The sequence below is a fragment of the Aspergillus nomiae genome, assembly GCF_001204775.2.
Source record: "Aspergillus nomiae NRRL 13137 chromosome Unknown contig00003, whole genome shotgun sequence".
Classification (NCBI taxonomy): domain Eukaryota; kingdom Fungi; phylum Ascomycota; class Eurotiomycetes; order Eurotiales; family Aspergillaceae; genus Aspergillus; species Aspergillus nomiae.
The window spans coordinates 332,100-353,225 of record NW_015378058.1 but is presented as its reverse complement, the minus strand read 5'-3'; the positions used below and the strand labels follow the sequence as shown (position 1 = coordinate 353,225).

The window sequence follows — 21,126 nt, the reverse complement described above, 5'->3', positions numbered from 1 at the left end:
TATATATATCTTGTTGGTCCTTCCCATTAGTTACTCATCTGCCTGCTGGGAAGTCTGTTACCTCCTGATATCGTCAAGAAAGTGGAGTCAACCCCCTCTGAATCACTTCTTGTATAGCTGATATAAGGAACAGTTCCTAAGCGCTTTTCTTGTAACTCAGATAGACTAAACATAGACATACTAATCTTGTTGTATGGTTTTCTTCTCTTCAAGTTATAGACTTGCATCATATTCAGCAAAGAGTGAACTGCATTTCTTGTAGAGACATTGAAATTATACACTCGACGACATACAAGCCGGCAGTAGTTGCTCAACTAGATCTCTCATCCCACAACATTTTGTTTGGCAAATTTTTGAGCCGTTTCTCAATAACTAATCACACTTTTTCAGCCAAAAGGCATACCCACACGTACAAACAGAGAACAATTGCTATGGTTTTATAAACCTACACAGGAATCGCGAGGCGTTCGTGTAGAACAACTCCTTCGTCCGAGGCAGGCATGATCAAGTCATCAGTCGCTTCAGCTTGACCGCAACCGAATTTCTTCAAGTCCCACTTTTCCACTCCGTCCACTCCCTTTAGCTCATTTCCAAACGCCTTGAAAATATCCGTATTCAGGGTTTCGTATTCCGAGTACTCCTTCGGCCACTCTCCCAAGCGCTCGACAGCGAGTTTGAGCAGACGGAGATGCTGTCGAACGTACTTGCCGTCGCCTTCTGCTGCCTCACCGGGACTGCTGGGATTCGAGCCACCGGGGCTGCTCCTGTCTCCGAGGCTAGAAGAGAAGTACGATGGGTCAACGAAGGATCGTAGGGCGTTTTCATGTAGCACGGCGGCCTTCTTGTAATACCGGTACGCCAAGTCACGGTAGTCCTCCTTGTTTTGATATCCCTGTGCCACGCTCGTATACATCTGCGAGAGGAGCACGGTCATCTCGACGGTACTTGAGTGTCGTGCGCCATGGACACGAGCACAGTTGTACACAATATCTTCGGCCAGACGGATGGCATCCACGTGCTGATCAATCATGTAGCGCGTGATAACAAGCATACGACCAAGGGCAAGAGTGTATTGATGTTGTTGCTGCGAGGTGCTGCGGGTTTCACGGGCATTCCAAAGAGAGGTAAGCACGCGAGCCAAGGTGGAGTATTCCTTCTGTTCGTCCAGAAGCCCGATCAACCGGTCCAAATTGACATTGTCCAACTGAGTTATATCCAGTTTCAATTGCTCAAACTTGTCCAGAGCTCCCTTGACGATCTCGACCGATAGACCAAGCATCTCCTTTCGCACCGTGGGCTCCACAAAGGATTTGATGTCTCGGCTGGAAATTGCCAGGCATAATTTAAATGCTAGCTTAACAGCGGTCAATGAGGTAAAGCCGTGATGGGCCCGAATGTACTTGAATGAGACCGACGCCAGGTCGAATGCTGTATCGTACTCCTCGGAGGCCAGGAGCTGGGTTACGCGGTTGTAGCTGGCGATGGCGACAGAGTTGATATAGTCGCGCGACGAATGAGATCTAAAGTACTCGAGAAGCGTGGTGACAAAGACCTTGCCCTGGGCCAAGGTGACATCGACGGTATCGCTCTCGGCAGATATGAAATAGTGGGTGAACTTCTCGATGAGTGCGGTAGCGGTAGACTGACGACCTGTGGCAAGCAGTACACCGTGGAGGCGGTGAACAATGGACAATGTGCTCTGGAAACTGCTGGTCTTTGACTTCATCGCAGTTCTGAGTTGCTCAAAATAGACATATTCAGTCACTAGTGAAGTGTAAATCTCGTTCATGGTGATAGACGAGGCCTCCCGCTCCTGAAGACTGTACTCGAGCTGGGCTAGGAAAACAAGGGCTTGATGCCGGTCCGTGGACAAGTCAAAGCTGATAAAGCCAACTTCGATGTCCCTGGCCACGATTTGCCGGTAGATCTCCTGTGCCATTCCTTTGCCGCGTTGGACCTGACGCGAGCTAATGAAGCTGGAAGCAATACTCTTGGCTGCGAGGCACAGATTGACCGCCGACGTCTCCTTCGATAGACTTGGGATGTTGCTTCTTGCAATAAGGAGAAGGCTGTCTGGAATTCATCGCGTCGAGAATAGAGCGATACGAGCTTCTCCATCTGGGAGAGCGATTCCTGGTGAGCCCATCCATGTTTGGATCGAGTGGTCTCGAGACGTTTCTTATGAAGAGAAACCACCTTATGGAACTCTACGGTTGTCATCGTCTCGGTATTTGAAGACAGCGTGGCCTCCTGCTCCTCGTACAAGGCATCTAATGTCGCCCCGATTCCATCATAGTCGATATCCACCTGGCTTGCTTTGAGCTTCAATAACTCCTCGTAGAGTGCTACCGCTTCACTCCTGTATTCATGACTTTCCTGGCAAATCTGTGCCAGTGTAGTCGTGGCTTGCACCGTGATTGTCGCAGTGACCCCAAAGAGGGACCGACATGCCTTCCGGTACTGAACTGTCACATCATGAATAGTGACGGTGTCAGCGCGAGTCATCCGCAAGCAATGCACATAGCGCTCGTAGGTAAGTTTGACGAAGGCCTGATCTTTAAGCTTGGGGTTGATATGTGGATGCTGCAAGGTGCCGAACAAAGTTTTGCAAGGCTGCAATGCCTCAGCAAAACGTCCCTGGGTCAGAAGTTCCGTGACCACGATAAGCAGCGGCTCAAAGGCGTCTGGATGACAGGTAGCTTTATCCTTGTTCAGGATCTTCACAATCTGTCCATAGTAATCCACGCAGACAGGGCTCAGGTGGGTTAATGTGGCCAAAGCCCACAGCTCCTTGAGCACAGTCGGATGTGTCCGCCCATGCTGCTTAATATAGTCGTCTAGGACTTCCTCATGGATTCTGATGAGGTCATCGGTTTTGGAAGCCCGTTCGTAGAAGCGCAAAATTGCGGTCGTGGCGCGATTGCGGAGCTTATCACCAGTGGATCGGCCACGTCGGGCAGCACGATAGACTCGAAGACGAATGTTCTCCTCTTTCGCTGGTCGCTGTCTGGAACGATAGCAGTTACTCAAGCGCTCGGCCAGCTGAACACAGTAGTCCACATTCTTCGATGGAAGGACAACATCTTCGAACGATGGGGCAAACAATGCTGGCCAAATACTCCGCAAGACCCGCTTCATGGCTTGTGTCGCGTCGTGCCATCGACGCTGAGACAGGTAGATGTTGATCAGAGAAGTGGTGGCCTTGGTGGAGAATTGCTTTGTCGTAATGGTGCTAAACACAATCTCCTCCAGGCTTGATTCAGTCGCGGTGGACTCGTTCTCTATGATATACTCGAAGGTTGACTGTATAGATTGCTTGAGCTCCGCGTACATCGAACTATGCTGACTGATGCTTTGGGCACAATGCTTCAGAACTTGCATTGCCACGGTCTCCAGCTTGACGGATTTCATGAGTTTTGCAACTTGCATTAACTCCGATACAACTGCCTCATCCAAAGTAGTGCTGACCTGCTCATATTCTTGCCAGAAACCCCAGAGGACGGCCGCTACCTCGCTCTCTCGCTTTTGTGAAATGAGGAACTTCGAGTAGGCCTGGGCAGCCTTCACATTTCTGAGCTCCCACTCTAAGGAGCGGTGGACTCGGGACTCCCAGCTGCTACGCTGCCAGATTTCAAGGTAAATAAGTTCGGCTGCTTTATGGTCCCCAGCCTTTGCATACTGTCCTGCTTTGCTGAGAAGTGAGTCAAACTCAAAAGACCCGCTAACCTCCACATCCATTTCAATCTCATCTAACTCGAGGTTGGCCCCTGCCACTGTGGATTGTGGCCGACCGATAAGGTGGATGTGCAACGAGTCATCGGGTAATTGGGGTTTGATCGAATCTTGTGTACCTCCTGGAGGGTGAACGCCGATGGAGCCTCGGATTTCCTCAGCTTTGTGCTCTTCCTTGATGTAATGGTAATGTTCTGCAAGCTGAGTCAAAATGGAAATGAGCTTCTCGCTTGTCGGCCCATAAAGAACCTTATAGCTCTCCACCAGGAGGTGGAGGACTTCAATTCGCCTCGCCATGGTCGTAGTCTTGGAAGTAGTCACTTGACTAGTGGTTATATCCAAGAAATACTGTGCCACCGTCATCGTGATACTGTGTTGGGCCGAGAGCAGCTCTTTGCAGATCTGGATGGCATTATAGAAGACATGGTCGGCTTGAATTGGGGCTTCATGAATAGTCCAATAGAAAGACACCTGGCATAGTATGGTCTGAAGAGTGGCTGGCTGTTTCGAAGATAGGATCGACTGGTAGAGGCGCGTCTGGGTATCGTGGAAAGACACCAGGACTGGAGCCTCTTTCTGCTGCCAAATAGCCATCTCGAGCCTGGAGAAGGTTGTGCTACTCGGAAGTATATTGCGAATTTCTTTCGCGGCTGCAGAAATTTCCTGGTCTGTGTTGCAACCCATTGCCGTCCTCAGGTGGTGTGTCCAGTAGCGGAGTGCAAAGTCCAACAAAGGATGCCTTTCAATGAGGTCGCGGGTGAAACTTGATTCCAATGGCTCCAAGGCCAGCTCACGGCTCTCTGGAACTGCAAGCTTTGCATAGAGCAATAATCGCTGGGCTAGATCGAGGTTTGTGTTCTTGATTGTAGGAAGGATATTTCCATGGTTGAAGACCTCCAAGATTGAGTTGCGGATTCTGTCGTGCCGCAGGAACACCAAGTTGTTTTGAATAAAGACTAAAGACGCCACAGGCTTCAGAATCTGAAGTGGGCTTTCCCTGTCCTGCTCTATGATCTTTTGTTTGTCTTGCTGAACAGATAGGAGAGCAGACAATTCCTGTACCTGTAGCGGCCGACAAGCCGTGGCAAGCCAAACGACGAGTCTTATGGCTTCTTGGGTCACATTCGAATGCAGAGTGCGATGAATGATGTCTTTTATCGTGGGCTTTCTACTGACAAGATTGTTAACCGCCTTTATCAGAGCCTGCGTGTTGGACGGGGCCTCGTCCCGAAGTTGTTTCGAAGCCAGTTTAGCCCACAGGAAAGAGCCATTTGAAGCCTCGGCAATCCGAGTAACTTGGATCTCACGCTGTTCTTGAGGAGCTGTGGTGAAGGCATCGCTACCTTGCAGGATACTTCGCACAACTGCAGAAATATCATCCAGAATAAGCTCTGGCATAACGCGTACTGTGTCCTGTCCCTTCTGGGAGGTCTTAGATTCCTGCTGGGAAGTGAGCAGGATCAGCTTGGTACTCTTTGCGTTATGGGTAGCGTGTCGGAGCCTCTTCAATAAAGCTGCTTCGCCACCGTTGGCTTCGTCCACGCCATCAACTATCAAGACTAGTTCCTTCGCGTCTTTCCGGCTAGCTTCAAGTGCTCTTTGGAGAACTCCCCAGATAATGTCATCGTATGCTTCACTGTCAATGGTCTCCTGGCACCGTCTGTATGTATCGGAAAGAACGCGGTAAAGGCGAATATTTCCAATTTGCTGGTCGAAAAGCTGGGATAGAATGGTCTTTGCGATAGCACGAGGCATGGTGTTTGCCAGAACCCTGCTGTCTGGGGCCACAGTTAGCAGGTGGCTAACTTCGTTGTCATGTCATGAGAGAACTCACTGATTGGCACAAAAATGGTTCTATAACTGACATCTCCCACGGGATGCTGCAAGTGATCGTTGATCACAGTCGCGAGGATGGACTTTCCTGACCCAGGATTGCCGGAAATCGCGAGTGTTTGTCGGTTTCCTTTCAAAAAGCGATTTAGATAAGGCATCATCCAAACACAGGTTGATTCTTCTCGCTCTTGGGCAAGCTGGGCGGTGGCCTCGACGACGTTAGCAAGGACAGGATCCTCCGGTTCGAGCCAGCGCTTGATTGTCTTCGTGTCGATTACTGGACCAATTGGATCAGTATAATAGCTCTCGATAGACAGAGAGGGTTATAGTACCTTTGGCACTGTCGTACCCCTCACGCTCCAGCTGGTATTTCCACATCAAGCCGGAAATACGCTCACACCGACTGCGGAAGTTATGGATTTGGTCAGAAAACTCGGAGTAGATATCAATATGCAAGTATCCTTCCGTAGGAGGATTTTACGGAAATGCGTTGCAATCCCCACAATCAAGGTCACCAGGTCGGCAAGAGCCAGACTGAGCTGGTCCTTGATATCGCTGGAAACCTGAAATAACTCGCCTAGGTCAAGAACGCTCCCCAGGCCCGACGAGCAGCGATAGAAGAAGCCGAATAGACTCATTAGGGCAGAAGAGTTCATTTCTCCAAGCTGGAACACCGTATGACACTACTTAGATTGCTGTTTCTTCTGGACAAGACGGGAAACTCACCTTTAACAGACTGGCACAATGAACATAAGCAAGCTGAGCCGCCAGATGGCTGTCTCCCGCGAATCCTTCGATTGCCTTACTGAACGAATGCAGCCGCTCTACGAACAATGCTGCCCATACTAGCATCTTGTCATAGCTGCTTCCTTCAGCGGGAAGCTTCTCCATTCTCTCTGACCGAATCCATTCTAGAACTGTAGCGTAGTCGGTTTCCAGGATTTTTGTCGATATCATTGCATCGCTGCTGCGACGAGCGAGAGTGTCAACAACATCAGCCAGCATCGACTTTTCCCCGACAGACTTGATAGAGCTCTGGGAGACAGTGCTCCGTCTGAACACACTGTTGGAAACAACCCCATTGTCTGCCCGGATACTCGTGTTGCTGTATAGAGATGACCCAAAAGGTTGAGAGACATGAGCTTCAAAAGAAGCGGCCATGGTGGTATGAGTTACTCAAAAGAGAATAGAAATGCCAGTATGATTAATTGCACACGGAGTTGAAATGATATAATGATTAAATTTTAGCAATATGTATGCGCAGAGGTATGATAGTGTAGAAAAGAAAGCAGGGGTTTGTCAGGCACATCACATTTTATAGAAAAGAAATCAGGTGGATTGTGCCAGGCACATCACATCTTAAATATCTCAGCTCGCAGGACCCTTAATTCAAGCCATCAGAACGCAACCCCACACCGTTAAACTCATGATGAAGTAGAGGAGCTTCCATATCATCTCGTCCAGGCATCATTCTACGAACGCTCATGTGATGACGAAATATACCATAATCTGACCCAATCGATAGTGTGCATTCGAGTCGCGTTGCCGATCAGTAGTAACAAAGAGGCTAGCCTACGTGAATTTCAGCTACGCCTATTCCATATTTTACCCCTTGCCATCCAGGCATAGTCACTATGCAAACTATCCGAGTTCCTATTCAATTGCAGACTCACTGATGTCGGCGTCACCGAAGTCGTGAGGAACACGACCTACTTGCGCAACACGCAATATTGTACGATTATCGTCGGTGTGGCCGAAGTAGTAATGAACTATCGATTATTCATAGTGGGTAAGGAAAAACCTAAAACTCCAAGCATACTTATCTCCCAAAGATTGTTCTTGAAGGATTAGTGGATACATGCATCCATAGACGGAAAGACCAAAATATGAACTACCTAACGGTGATGTCGATCCGAGAGTTTAAGTGTCAGATCAAAATCCACGGTGGATAACAGTAGATGGTTGAGAATCAAATCGGCATCGCACGGAAATGTGATCAAGTTAGGGCTTCCGCATGCGGCCTATTCTGAAGCTGTGGCCGACACGAACTTTGGTACGCCCACAGTAGGTCTTTCTTTTTCGGGGGGTTTTTTTTGTTTTGTTTTTTTTTTTCTTTTTTTTTTAGACAACGGACAAGATTTCCGATAGTAACTCCAGCTCATCTCGAGTATGGAGAACATTCCGAGCCGACACAGCTTGTTGCAAAATCGCCTACATTCCATCGTATCCAAAAAGTCTCCCCTCCGAACGCAGCAACTGGTTCTCATGTCAATAATTATCCAATCCCCAACCAAATTCCTTGAATGTGGGTCTCTATCCGCCTAAGGAAACAGCCTGACTGAGCATCTCGACCTTTGGAGCTTGTTGGAGCTTAAACAAACTCGTGTATTCATTTCTACCAATTTCATAGGAGTCATTTATTTCGTCTACTTTAAAGGGGCTTTGGCCTGCCCAGCCTCTATAGTCAAGTTCAGTATGTTCGAGCAAGGTCCTCCCAAATCTCCACGTCTGCAGGCCGAATGCAACAGTCGTGTGGAGCCGGGTGGGGAGAGGAAGATGGGGACATGGACTGCGAGTATACCCTCTCGCTCAGACCTGACGAGCAAACATTACGTTCCGTCATCCCCACTGAGCCATTTGGAGCCTGCGCGGGGTCATGAAGATACGCACTATGATACGGCCAATAGACCGCAATCCCCGGTCTGGAACCCCCTCAGATGCCCGATTAACTCAGATCTATCGATAGGCCTGGATGTCGACCCCACTGAATGCAACCTGTCCGATGAGGCTGCCCTCGAAGCGAGTAGGCCAGAGACAGGATCTGCCCCAGCGCCAAGAAGGCCTCGTTAAAGGCATTGTTGGAAAAGTTCCGACGGGAAAATTGGACTGATCAAGTGGATTTACTCACCCTGTGCTTCGGGGAACCTGGAGTCGATCGTCATGTACACATCCAAGGCGAATTTACCGTGGCCTTACTGTAGGCTTTCTTTCCTTTTCTTTTCGGGACCGTTTGACCCCCACTTATATTGTGGACAAACATTGAAGACCTATGCTAATGAAAGAATAGTATCTGATGGCCAGTTTGATCCACGAAGGGTATATTGTTGCGTGATTCCTTGGTACACTGAGTTGTTTACCTTCACTATCTTCAGCTCTTCCCTGCCACACTCATTTTAGGTGAGAGTCAATCCATCGTTTCCTTCAACATGAAAATAGAGGAAGTGAAGTACACAAATAGGCTTTGTCAAAACTGGCAAAACCAAAAACGAAGAAGAAGAAGAAGATGATGATGATGATGATGAGGTATTTTTATCATGGATACGTCATGTATGTACTAGGCTTCAGACATTGCAAAATAGACCATTGATCGAACACCTCCTTAGATACGCATATAATGTTTGAATTTTTCTATCCTTCATTGAAATATTTAGCCTCCTTGAACTGTGGAATGTCATAGTTACCCGTTAAGTGCTACCTACTATCTACTCATCGTAGGGATTGTGTGTGCGTTGACTGGTAGTTGCATACAGGCACAATATAGAGAGAGAGAGAGAGAGAGAGAAAGAAATGCATTATACCCGAATGCAGCCCCTTCTGGGGCTCTTCTCGGGTCGCCGACGGCCAGTTGGCCAGCCAAGAGACTAACTCAGGTATGTACAGGGTATTCTAGCTAGATAGTGGTGAGTCGAGGCAATATATATATAATCACAGGCACTGGGGGTCATTCAATCATTCTTCATAATCCAGGAGATTCTAGCAACAGTCTTTTCGTAGTACTACCGAGCCGTCTGTGCACACCAAGTAGACCTGTCCATTAATTAAGTACTCTTTCACCAGTGTATCCGGGAATCATTTGAACATTGATGATTACCGCTCCTGTTTGCCTCCACGAGTCGGGGCGTTCCTACCGCATACCTGGCTATGTATTGCTTATCAAAAGCTTCCTCAACAAACAACGGTCTTTGATATAACTTATGTAACAATATCCCTCATAGCTTGAGGTCTACTTTACAACTACCAATCAAGAACGGTGTTCCTATACACTACAAAAAGCTACTCTCCAGAGTCTCCAGTAGGGCTACCTAAGCTTGCGTGTTTGATTGTTGGGGCAGAATTCGCTCTCGTTGACTGACAATTTTATCCACACCGCCTACTAAACAAGGCTCGCTGCGCCACACTTTCGAGCGGCAAGGAACATAACTTTGGTAATCTTACGGTATCGAACAGGAATCCAAGAATACGATTTACGGGCAATCTTGGAAAAGCTGCAACAAACCGAAGATCTCGTGTTCAATCACTTCAACCTGGGATGCACTTTGCGAAGTTGTTATATAGAAACCCCGGACTCCCACCCCAGTATGTCCAAGTTTCAACACACGAATCAGGCACCCCATGTAGTCAGCTTATCTCATCCACATCTCGGGGCTCGTCGGTTCCCGAGTAGTCCGAAAATCGCGAGACATCCATTCGGACAAGACCAATCTTGAAGGATATTTAGAGAGGGAATCATGCTAAAAGCACAATGCTATCACTTAATAGACATACATCGAGAGTAGCAAACATGAATATCAACTGTGATCTCAACATAGCATACGCTTCGCACTCGACTATGGAAGAATTGAGCAGAAGTCTGGTGAACGACGTCGAGGTACTGAACAACCACCTTGTTTCTACTGGCCATCCCCGGCCTTCATTCGATCGCCAAACACCCACAGTTGTACTGCCCGCTGGCACCTCGCCAGATGCTCATGCTGCAAGAGAGCGGATCCTGGATAATGCCTTGCGCCTCTTCCAACTTGCCGCAGGACCAAGTGCGTATTTGTTGAACTTGCAGACAGGGGTAAGATAAAACCACCTGGTATAGAGAGCGTTGTTGTATTAAGTCCAGACTAGTATCACTATGCATCTTGCCTGCGATGGCTCTGTCACTTTCGGATTTTCCACCTAGTGCCTCTAGAGGGCTCGATTGCTTACGCTGACCTGGCCATCCTTGCCAAGGCACCTGAGCCTCAGCTCAGAAGTGTTGTTCGCATGGCTATGACCAATGGTCTTTTCCATGAAGGCCCATCGCATCATGTCACACACTCTGCCACATCTGCTTTGCTGCGCAATGATGCCGATTCCTATGATTGGGCTGTCATCATGAGTGACCTATCCGTACCGGCTGCCTTTGCAATGGTGGAAGCACATGAACGGTGGCCAGGTAGCGTTGAAGGGAATCAGACGGCGTATAATATCGCGGTTGACACGGAATTGCCCTTCTTCAATCATTTGGCTGAACATCCAGATCGAAAACGCCAATTTGCCGGCTTTATGCGCAGTATGTCGCGCAGCCAAGGAACAGATGCCGAGAAGCTCGCACAGGGATGGGACTGGGCCGCCCTTGGACATGCTTCTGTAGTTGATGTAAGTATTATTACAATCTCATAGGGACATTAGATTCTGACGACCATAGGTGGGTGGGTCCACCGGCCATACTTCGGTTGCGCTGGCCCGCAAGTTCCCTGACTTGACCTTCGTTGTGGAGGACTTGCCCGAGGTAGTGGCTGAGGGTCCTGAATATCTCTCCTCTCTAGATGATGCACGAGACTTGAAGCCACGCGTTAGTTATCGAGCACACAGCTTCTTTGATCCACAGCCGGTGCAAGATGCTGACGTATACATGCTGCGGATGATACTGCACAATTGGTCGTTCGATGACTGTGTGCGGATACTGTCACGTCTCGTCCAGACTTTGAAACCTGGTGCACGTATTATCATCGTCGACATTGTGTTGCCGGGTCCGGGTGTGATTCCAGCATCGAAGGAAAGACTGCTGCGCGCCCAAGACCTCATAATGCAACAAGTGTTCAACGGCATGGAAAGACAGCTGGAGGACTGGATGGGTATCTTCAGAAAGGTTGATGAACGGCTTAAAGTGAAGATTAAGGAACCCTACGGAAGCTTAATGTCACTGATTGAGCTGAGTCTGGATGTATAGAGATGGATGCTGTTTTCAGGAAAGTGCTTGGTATATAGGTTGAGAATATGAAGGGAAATGTACAAATGTTGCAATTCTTCGATATCTTTGCAATATTTATTGCGACCAGGGTTCTGTAAGCCACACTGTGCTAATTATGTAGACTGACATGGATGGATGGAAGAGCTGTGTACAATTTCATTTGGATATCTATAATCACCTGTAGAAACGTGGTACACCATTCTATGTTGGCAAATATTCTGTATTGTTTCGCCTTTTGACGAACACCATTTCCCACTTCTTCTCCAAGGGATTGTGCTATCAGGGAAGCTTGGCAATGAGCGGATTGAATGACCTACCTATATACAGGCTATGCTATACGTCTACTTTGAGCCCGGGTTCTAGAAGGTAGATTTCTGAATGCAACCACACTATACGGGCATTAACGGCATCTGTGTCTACTATGGGTGGCCGTAAAACAAAATGATGACAATGAGACAATACAAAAGAACTACCCCGAGACACTTGGTCGGTCATTGTTGGGGCCAAGTCTCGCTATCATCGGCTTCCCCGGCGCCATCGGGGTACGTCGGACGTTTCGGTATAAATCCTTGTAGGGCTGGGTGGTTTCCCGAATGATGCGAACACAGCCCAGTCTGACAAATCCCCTATGACCGATACTGCTTTACCTTCTGTCGGTTTATATACAGCAATGGGGACTGTTATTCCAAATGTGGCTCAGTATTTACCACCTATGAACACTAGCAAGTATGGTCACTATTTACCTTTTCGGAGATCAAACTGTCCGCGTGGACGATGCTCTCCACAAACTATTATACGTGAAGAATAGCCCGACATTAAAGTCCTTTCTTGATGAAGCCTTTGCTGCTATAAGGAAGGAGATATTCTTATTACCAGCAAATGAGCGAACCTCGCTGCCAGACGCACACACACTCCCCCTTCTGCTAGGAGCGGTCAGAAATGGACGACGCCATGTTGCCCTAGACAGTGCATTAGTTTGCCTCTACGAGATAGGGCAATACATTCTGTGAGTGGTAATATATGCATCAATACTTCTCATACTCATCTATCCGCAGACTCTTACAGACTACGGATCTTTGCCATCCACCAACCGGCTCCGTCCTAGTTGGGTTTTGCACCGGATCACTCGCAGCTGCTGCGGTTTCTTGCGCACGAACTAGTCTTGATCTGCTTGCCCTCGGCATTGAGGCTGTGATAACTGCATTTCGGGTTGGAATTCAGGTGGCTCGACGGGCTAATGCACTGGCTGGGGAAGATGGTTTGCAGTGGAAACCATGGTCACTCGCGGTGGCGGATATTCCAGAATCAGAGGCTGAACAGATACTCGAGGCATTTGTTCGGGATAAGGTAAGTGGTGGACACACAGACAATACGCAAGATACTCATACGCATGCACAGGATATCCCGACAATTATGAAGCCATATGTCAGCGCTGCTGGAAGTAATAACATTACGATCAGCGGTACCCCAAAGGTGCTTGAGGCATTAAAGACCTTTCCCCACTTTCAAGGTACAAAGTCGTTGCCGGTGTCAATCTATGCACCATATCACGCGGCACATCTATATAGCGAGGTCGACGTAGAAAGTATCCTCGGGCACAAATCAGTTGACCGATCTCTGTTTTGTCGTGAATCGAACACGTCCCTCATATCCTGCGCCACAGGCATTGTCCTGAAGGAGAAAACATTTGGTGACTTACTTCGAGCACTGGTTAGGGAGATCTTGACCTGCCAGATAAGATTTGACAAGGTTGAGGAGAGTATTGTTCAGCATAGCCCTGATGTCACCGCTCAAATCGTCCCTATCCACACGAATATTGTATCCAGAATGAAAACATCATTAACTCAAGTCGGCATCGAGGTGGAGTGCTTGAAGGCGACGGCAACCCAGGGACCGGCAGCGGAGGCTTTGCCAGCATCGTCAGGCATTGAAGCATCCAAGATCGCCATTATTGGTTTTAGTGGTCGTTTTCCGGAAGCAGACGGTCTGACCGAGTTCTGGGAACTATTGCAGCAAGGACTGGATGTCCATAAACCTATCCCTGCCGACAGGTTCGACCGTGAGGCTCATTACGATGCTACACTCCGACGTAAAAATACTAGTCGTATCAAACATGGTTGCTGGATACGAAATCCCGGGTCATTCGACGCGCGTTTCTTCCAAATGTCCCCACGCGAGGCATGCCAGACGGATCCTGCGCAACGCCTGGCTCTTCTCACAGCGTACGAAGCCATGGAAATGGCTGGATTTGTCCCGGATCGTACCCCAGCAAGCCAGCGGGATCGTGTGGGTGTATACTACGGCATGACGAGCGATGACTGGCGCGAAGTTAACAGTAGCCAAGATATTGATACCTATTTCATCCCAGGGGGTATCAGAGCTTTTGTTCCCGGCCGCCTCAATTACTTCTTCAAATTCAGCGGACCGAGCATTACAGTGGATACAGCATGCTCATCCAGCCTGGCAGCTATTCATACTGCCTGCAGCGCTCTACTTAATGGTGACTGCGATACTGCCTTGGCCGGTGGTACAAATATTTTAACGAACCCCGACAACTTCGCCGGCCTTGATCGGGGGCATTTCCTCTCCTCAACCGGGAATTGTAAGACCTTCGATGATGCTGCGGACGGATATTGCCGTGCAGATGGCGTAGGCACCGTGATTCTCAAGCGGCTACCAGATGCAATAGCCGATAACGATCCTATATTTGGCGTGATCCTAGGAGCACGAACCTCGCATTCGGCAGAAGCAGTCTCAATAACCCGTCCGTTAGCCGATGCACAGGCACATCTATTCCAACAATTACTGGCAGAATCTGGTATACATCCACATGAGATCAGCTACGTCGAAATGCATGGCACAGGGACACAGGCAGGCGACGCAGTTGAAATGAAGTCAGTACTTGACAGCTTCGCCTGGGATGATAGTCGGGCCCTGGATAGGCCGTTGCATCTGGGGTCTGTCAAGGCGAATGTTGGCCATGGCGAGTCATCATCTGGTGTGACAGCATTGATTAAGGTACTGCTGATGATGCAGAAAAGCAGAATTCCGCCCCATTGTGGCATCAAGGGAAGGATAAACCGCCACTTCCCTACAGATATGAAGCAGCGCAATGTTCATATCCCGTTCAGGGAAACCGATTGGATGCGTCCAGGGGAAGGAAAGCGCCGCTCCTTTATTAATAATTTCTCTGCAGCCGGAGGCAATACAGCAGTGTTAGTTGAAGATGCGCCGTTGTTAGAGGACCATTCGGCTGGAGTTTCGTCCGACCCACGGAAACACCATGTGGTTACCCTCTCCGCTCGGTCATCCAAGAGTCTCTCAGAGAACATGCGTGCTTTGGGGGAGTTCATTGGCTCAGAAACTTCCTCGGAGCTCTTAGCACGCATCGGATATACGACTACCGCGAGGCGCATGCACCACTCTTACCGTGTAGCCTTCGTAGGAGATGACCTACAAGAGATTAAACGAAGGTTGCTAGACACAGATGTGACACAGGATATCAAGCCTTGTCCGTCCAAGCCACCTGGAGTAGGGTTCATATTCACAGGCCAAGGTGCACAGCAGACGGCGATGGGGCGGGAACTATACGATAGCTTCACCTCCTTTCGCGCGGACATAGCCGAGTTGGAAGCTGTCAGTCGCGGGCATGGGTTTCCCTCCATACTTCCTCTAATCACAGGAGAGGTTGATGTTGCAGAATTGCCCCCGATTGTGGTTCAAGTTGGTACCGTGGTTGTCCAAATAGCAATAGCACGATTATGGCAGAACTGGGGCCTGGTGCCACAATACGCTCTTGGGCACAGTCTTGGTGAATATGCAGCCTTACAGCTCGCAGGAGTGCTCAGCATCAGCGACACGATCTACCTAGCTGGGTCGCGGGCTGCCTTGCTAGAGAAAGGATGCACATCCGGGTCACATGGTATGTTGGCAGTCAAAGCGTCGATTGCTGACCTAGAAAAGGTTTTCAAAGGTGTGCAGTTGGAGGTATCGTGCAGAAATGGCCCGGAAGATACGGTTTTGAGTGGTCCCACTGATGAGATTGACCGAGCCTCGAAGATATTATCTGACCTTAAAGTGACTTCCAAGAAACTCATACTACCATTCGCGTTTCATTCGTCACAGGTTGATCCAATTTTGGAAGAGTTGGAACATATTGCCAGCCAAGTGACGTATCAACCACCAAGGATTCCAATCGTGTCACCCACTTTGGGCCGTACTATCATGGATGAAGGAACTATGGGAGCCCAGTACATCCGTCGACATTGTCGTGAGCCTGTAGACTTTGTCGGTGCCCTAGAGGCAGCACAGGCCGCTGGTATCTTTGATTGTGCAGGTCTGGCAGTCGAGATTGGTGCTCATCCCATCCTTATGAGCATGATGAAGGCTATGGTGGGCTCGAGTGTTAGAGTGTGCCCAACATTATCCCACCGAGAGGACAAGTTTAAGACCCTCGCGGGGTCATTGTCAATATTGCACCTGGCAGGAGTGAGTCTAAACTGGGACGAATACCAACGTGACTTTAAGAGCAGCAATCAGGTTGTCATGCTTCCTGGATATAGTTGGGACTATCAGGACTACTGGATTCAGTACCAGAATAACTTTTGCCTAACCAAGGGGTGTCCTGAAACGTCTATGAGCGCCGATCCTATTCGACCCATATCTACTCGGTTGAGTCCTTCCGTTCAGAGGATTGTCGAAGAGGTGGTAGATGGCGCACGGGCAATGATTATTATTGAATCTGATATTACTGACCCGGAGCTACTGACAGTAGCATTGGATCATAAGGTCAACGGGGTAACTCTTTGTCCATCGGTAAGTACACGGCGCAGATTTTTGTTTTTCAGTATACTAACAAGAAGTCCCATAGTCCTTGTATGCGGATATTGCCCACACATTAGGCATGTATCTGTCAGGTAAAAAGGACGATGTACCGGATTATAACATAGACATTTGTGACATGGTCGTGCAAAAGGCTCTAGTCGTCAAAGGAACTGGACCACAGCTGTTGCGTGCATCTCTTGACATGGACTGGAACATGCTCCGAGGGATGATAAAGGTGTACAGCGTTGACGACACGGGGAATCTCACCGCGCAGCACGCACAATGTGTCATAGAGTTCCGGCGAGCTACAAACTGGCAGGAGAGCTGGAACCGCCAGTTGTACCTAATCCAACGCAGCATTGAGCATCTCAAGAAGGGTGTTGAAGAAGGGTGGACACACAAGATGCGCCGAGGTTTGGCGTACAGACTCTTCTCGTCGATGATGCAATACGGCCCCTCATACCAAGCCATGGAGGAAGTCGTATTCGACAGTTCTGGGCTGGAAGCCACGGCCGAAGTGCGTTTACAGTCGACCGCAGGTCAGTATTCGTTGAATCCTGTCTGGTCTGACAGCTTTGGCCATCTGACCGGCTTTGTCATGAACTGCAATGATTCTATTGATCTAACGGAGCACTTATTTGTGAACCACGGTTGGGGGTTCATGCGCTGTGTCGAGCCTTTTTCCCCAGACACGGTTTACCAAACTCACGTCAAAATGCAACCTGTCGATGACAACAGGGGCTTTTATGTGGGGGATGTCCATATTCTCAACGAAAACCGCATAATTGCGCAATATGGAGCAGTCAGCTTTCAAAAAGTGGCTCGGCGGGTCCTGGAAATGTTACTGCCCGCCACGACACCAAAAGGCAGCTCTTCACCCACACGACCAAAGACAGTTGATACCTCCCAGCCTGCTGTGAGGCCACAAAGTAGTATACAAACTCAGCATCCTCAGGTTGAGGACCCATGGCAGCGAGTACTTGGAGTTATTGCTCCGGAAATTGGCGTCGAGCCTGGACAGCTCACTGAGGATGTGAACTTTGCTAACATGGGAGTTGATTCGCTGATGTCCTTGACCATCATCGGTAAATTTCGAGAGTTTCTGGGGCTCGACGTACCATGGTCACTTTTCGAAAACTGTCCATCTGTGCAGTCTCTTCGTGTTTACCTCAACATGTCATCATCGTCCGAATCTGATAGTGGCGAGACAAGCTCTTATCCAACCCCCAACGGATCTACAACAACCACTATCACATCGCCTAGTGGAAGTGACAGGGATGTCGGGAGAAATACGGTAGTAGATGGGGTGACAACTACCGTGGGCTTGATATCATCCATACTATCCGAGGAGATGGGTGTGAGTCTCACAGATCTCTCCAATGTGGATGACCTCAGCGAGCTGGGCCTAGATTCCCTCCTCTCGCTCACAACTCTTGGAAGAGTGCGTGATGAGACAGACCTGCAACTCCCGAATGACTTCTTTCTGGAGCACTCGAGTGTTGCTTCAATTACAGCGGCGCTGGGAGCAATGTTTCAATCCACGAAACAAAATATCGAGCAGAGCTTAATAACCACTCATCCACCCGCAACGTCGATAAACCTCCAAGGTAATGAAAGTTGTTCACAAACCCTTTTTCTCTTTCCTGATGGGTCTGGGTCATCCACATCCTATGCAATGCTACCCACCATTTCCAGGGATGTACGTATATATGCCATGGACTGCCCTTACCTAAAGCAGGCGAATGAGCTGGCGAAGTGTCGACTACAAGACCTTACCCCAGTCTACGTGGCTGAGATCCGTCGACGTCAGCCGCGCGGTCCATACAACCTCGGGGGTTGGTCTGCAGGGGGGATTATTGCATATGAAGTGGCACAGTATCTCGTTGATCAAGGGGAAAAGGTGGAGCGACTGCTATTGATAGACTCTCCTAATCCTATGGGGTTGGGGAAGTGTCCACCACACTTCTACCAGTTTCTTGAGGAAGCAGGGGTCTTCGGTATTCACGGTGGGCGGAAGCCGCCGACATGGCTATTGCAGCATTTCCAAGCCGTCAACGATGTTCTAGACCGGTATACACCTGCGCCCTTCCGACCAGCTACCGCTGCTCCTCGCACTACTATCATCTACGCACAGGATGGCGTATGCAAGTCGTCAAGGGACCCTCGCCCGGAACGAAATCAGGATGACCCAGAGGTTATCGACTGGCTGCTAGAACGCCGGGTGGATATGTCATACAACGGATGGGATCATCTGCTTGGGGGAGGTAGCATTCAGTTAAAAACAATGCCTGATGCTAACCATTTTACCATTGTTCGAAACCCAGCGGTCATTCGTCTGGCGGGAATGATGCAGACAGCGATGTTACAATGAATGCTAATAGATATGTTTGACTGTCGCCCAATGTTTGCTAACCAGAATCCTACATGTACATCATATACGCTTATCTTCACTGTGATGAGATGCGAGTTTGTAAATGGCATTGGACCCAATCCCATTATGAAGACGAATTTGAGCACAGAATATGAACTTTACAGATCCAAGCAGATTGTATCATCCGTGTAAAACGCCTCCCACTCAGGCCACCAATCGAATCTTGCAATCCCAAACATCTACTAACTACTGTCCATTGGGGTTGGCTTTGAGTAGATGTGTCCTACGACGTTCATAGATCGGTTGGTATACAGGCTGTGATGAGGCGCAGCGCCAACGGATTAGGGCTGCCCAGAACCAACAACAGAGAGTCCCAACAATCCCGTGGCGTTGGCTTAGATGGAGACCGTCAGGAATAGAAGTACTAAAGCCAAGGATAATGTTTATTTGCCACAGGCCTTATCGGTGGACGTGAAGATCATTTGTACTGCAGGAACACTTCATCGTACACCTATGAGACGCCGGCCTGAAGGTATTCGCCTTCCAATCACAGATGCATTATGCATTAAAAGTATTTTTGGACTGAAACTTGGTACTTAATCAGTCGCCGTCGGAGGGCTTCCATGGTTGACACAGGATTAGGACCCTTGGAGGTCCATGGATGATTCAGCCCTGTACCTTGACTTACAATCGAGCCAATAGATATGTAGTGATACGAATGGTGAAGTTATTCAGCTGGGACAGATTAAATACAATGCATTAACTGTTAGATTATGCTCATCTGACCCTCATACCTGCCTCTGTTCTCTCATATTTCCACTATTTATCTTGAACTGTGACTTTCTACCCTGACATTGAAATCTATCATACCCTCTCGAGGTCGGCCCAAGACAACGTATTCAACTACTATTTTGACAATGAGTACCACAAGGACACCGACTGAGCGATCGGGAAAGCCTGTCAAACTAAGGGCCAGCTGTGATTTCTGCGCCCTGTCGAAGGTCAAATGCGACCGTGGCCAGCCGCATTGCGTCCGGTGCATCAAGAGCGGCGTTGTCTGCAACTATAGTGAATCCCGTCGCATTGGCAAAGCCTGGCACCACTGCGCATCTTCGAGATCTACTAGTTCTAGAAACGAAGACACACGGGGAAAGAAGCAGGCGATATCCCAGCATCCACAATTGGGGGGAAGTCACCAAGACAGTCGAACCCCGAGTACATCTGACGATGCCATGTCGCCATATGATCCTTACCAGTCATCTAACTATGCGACGCCGTTCAGCATGTTCCATACTCTGCCTTCCGACGTTCCCGAGTCCACTATAGGATCTCAAACTCACATTGGATCCTACCCTTGTCTTGAAGGAACGGTGGTACCACTTCGAAGCCCTGAGTCAGCTGACATGTCTCTTCCTGATATCCCACACGTGGCACAATTACGCACGAATGGGATGGAGGGGGAATGCCCTGTAGACCCACGCGGCAATCCCTCGTGGGATGCGATTATGGCTGAACATGCTATTGGCGTCGGCGATACTGGAGACTGCATTACACGCGCAGCCTCGGTCTTGCAGACCATGCGTGACCCGCGGACATCCTGCATACGATCGGGAACTCCTCCGCTGAATCATCCACAGTCGTTGGATGCGACACTCGATGACGGTCGTACGGCGATGGAAACGGTGAAGGAGATCTTGGCTTGCCCTTGTGCTCAGGGGCTACGCATCGCTCTCTTGTTGGTTCTTATCATCCAGCAGGTTTTGGAATCCTACGAAGCCCTCCTATCACAACAACATGAGACATCACGAGATGAGTCACCCCTGAGCATGAACCTGTCTACTTATGATACCCCGATGGCTATTGGCCGATACCTCTTGGACAATGAGTTACGCTCGAAGATTATTGCTCAGGTGCTTTCGTCGGAGCTCGAGAAGATCGGATCGATCCTAGCCATTTTGGCCCGGTATGCACAGGGCATGGATCATCAGCCCGATGAGCTAATCTTGCAGACGTATATCGACTCATTGCAAACGGCCCGAGAAAAGGCTCTAAAGTCAATTCAGCAGCAGGATGACTTTTAGCAGATGCATACGATTGAGTTTTAGGGTTTCCCTTGGGGTCACTCTCATTCCTTTCTCACTTTTTCTATTGTTCATGTATATTTATTGTTATTCCAGTACAATTGGTATCCAGGGAAAGCTGGAGACTTGACTTGAGCCATACGGAACATTGTAAGTCGCGCTAGACCAGGCCTTCCCACATACATCAGAGTCGGTGGGTGGCTTCCGTGTCTTATGGGCCATGGTACAAAAGGATTTTGTCTTGAAAGCCACGAGTGTGCTGACGTAAACGACAATATGTAGCG

The 21,126-nt window shown here is 49.0% G+C and overlaps 5 protein-coding genes across 5 annotated transcripts; 4 read left to right on the top strand and 1 right to left on the bottom strand.

Moving 5' to 3' along the window:
* Positions 1 to 445: 445 nt before the first annotated feature.
* On the bottom strand, positions 446 to 6,726 carry ANOM_000517 (NACHT domain protein; the record flags this gene model as incomplete). Its single annotated transcript, XM_015545775.1, has 6 exons — positions 446 to 2,026; positions 2,107 to 5,510; positions 5,567 to 5,842; positions 5,898 to 5,928; positions 5,970 to 6,230; positions 6,292 to 6,726. The coding sequence occupies 6 exons, from the start codon at positions 6,724 to 6,726 to the stop codon at positions 446 to 448; spliced, it is 5,988 nt and encodes a 1,995-aa protein (XP_015412315.1).
* Positions 6,727 to 8,040: 1,314 nt separating this feature from the next.
* On the top strand, positions 8,041 to 8,415 carry ANOM_000516 (uncharacterized protein; the record flags this gene model as incomplete). The annotated part of the gene is made up of 1 exon (XM_015545774.1): positions 8,041 to 8,415. One exon carries the CDS (start codon positions 8,041 to 8,043, stop codon positions 8,413 to 8,415), a length of 375 nt encoding a protein of 124 aa, XP_015412316.1.
* A 1,711-nt stretch (positions 8,416 to 10,126) lies between these two features.
* Positions 10,127 to 11,545, top strand: ANOM_000515 (putative O-methyltransferase; the record flags this gene model as incomplete). Its single annotated transcript, XM_015545773.1, has 3 exons — positions 10,127 to 10,405; positions 10,459 to 10,971; positions 11,021 to 11,545. 3 exons carry the CDS (start codon positions 10,127 to 10,129, stop codon positions 11,543 to 11,545), a joined length of 1,317 nt encoding a protein of 438 aa, XP_015412313.1.
* A 749-nt stretch (positions 11,546 to 12,294) lies between these two features.
* Positions 12,295 to 18,761, top strand: ANOM_000514 (type I polyketide synthase; the record flags this gene model as incomplete). The annotated part of the gene is made up of 4 exons (XM_015545772.1): positions 12,295 to 12,572; positions 12,622 to 12,913; positions 12,965 to 16,381; positions 16,437 to 18,761. The coding sequence occupies 4 exons, from the start codon at positions 12,295 to 12,297 to the stop codon at positions 18,759 to 18,761; spliced, it is 6,312 nt and encodes a 2,103-aa protein (XP_015412314.1).
* A 917-nt stretch (positions 18,762 to 19,678) lies between these two features.
* Positions 19,679 to 20,842, top strand: ANOM_000513 (uncharacterized protein; the record flags this gene model as incomplete). Its single annotated transcript, XM_015545771.1, has 1 exon — positions 19,679 to 20,842. The coding sequence occupies one exon, from the start codon at positions 19,679 to 19,681 to the stop codon at positions 20,840 to 20,842; it is 1,164 nt and encodes a 387-aa protein (XP_015412312.1).
* Between the last annotated feature and the right edge of the window lie 284 nt (positions 20,843 to 21,126).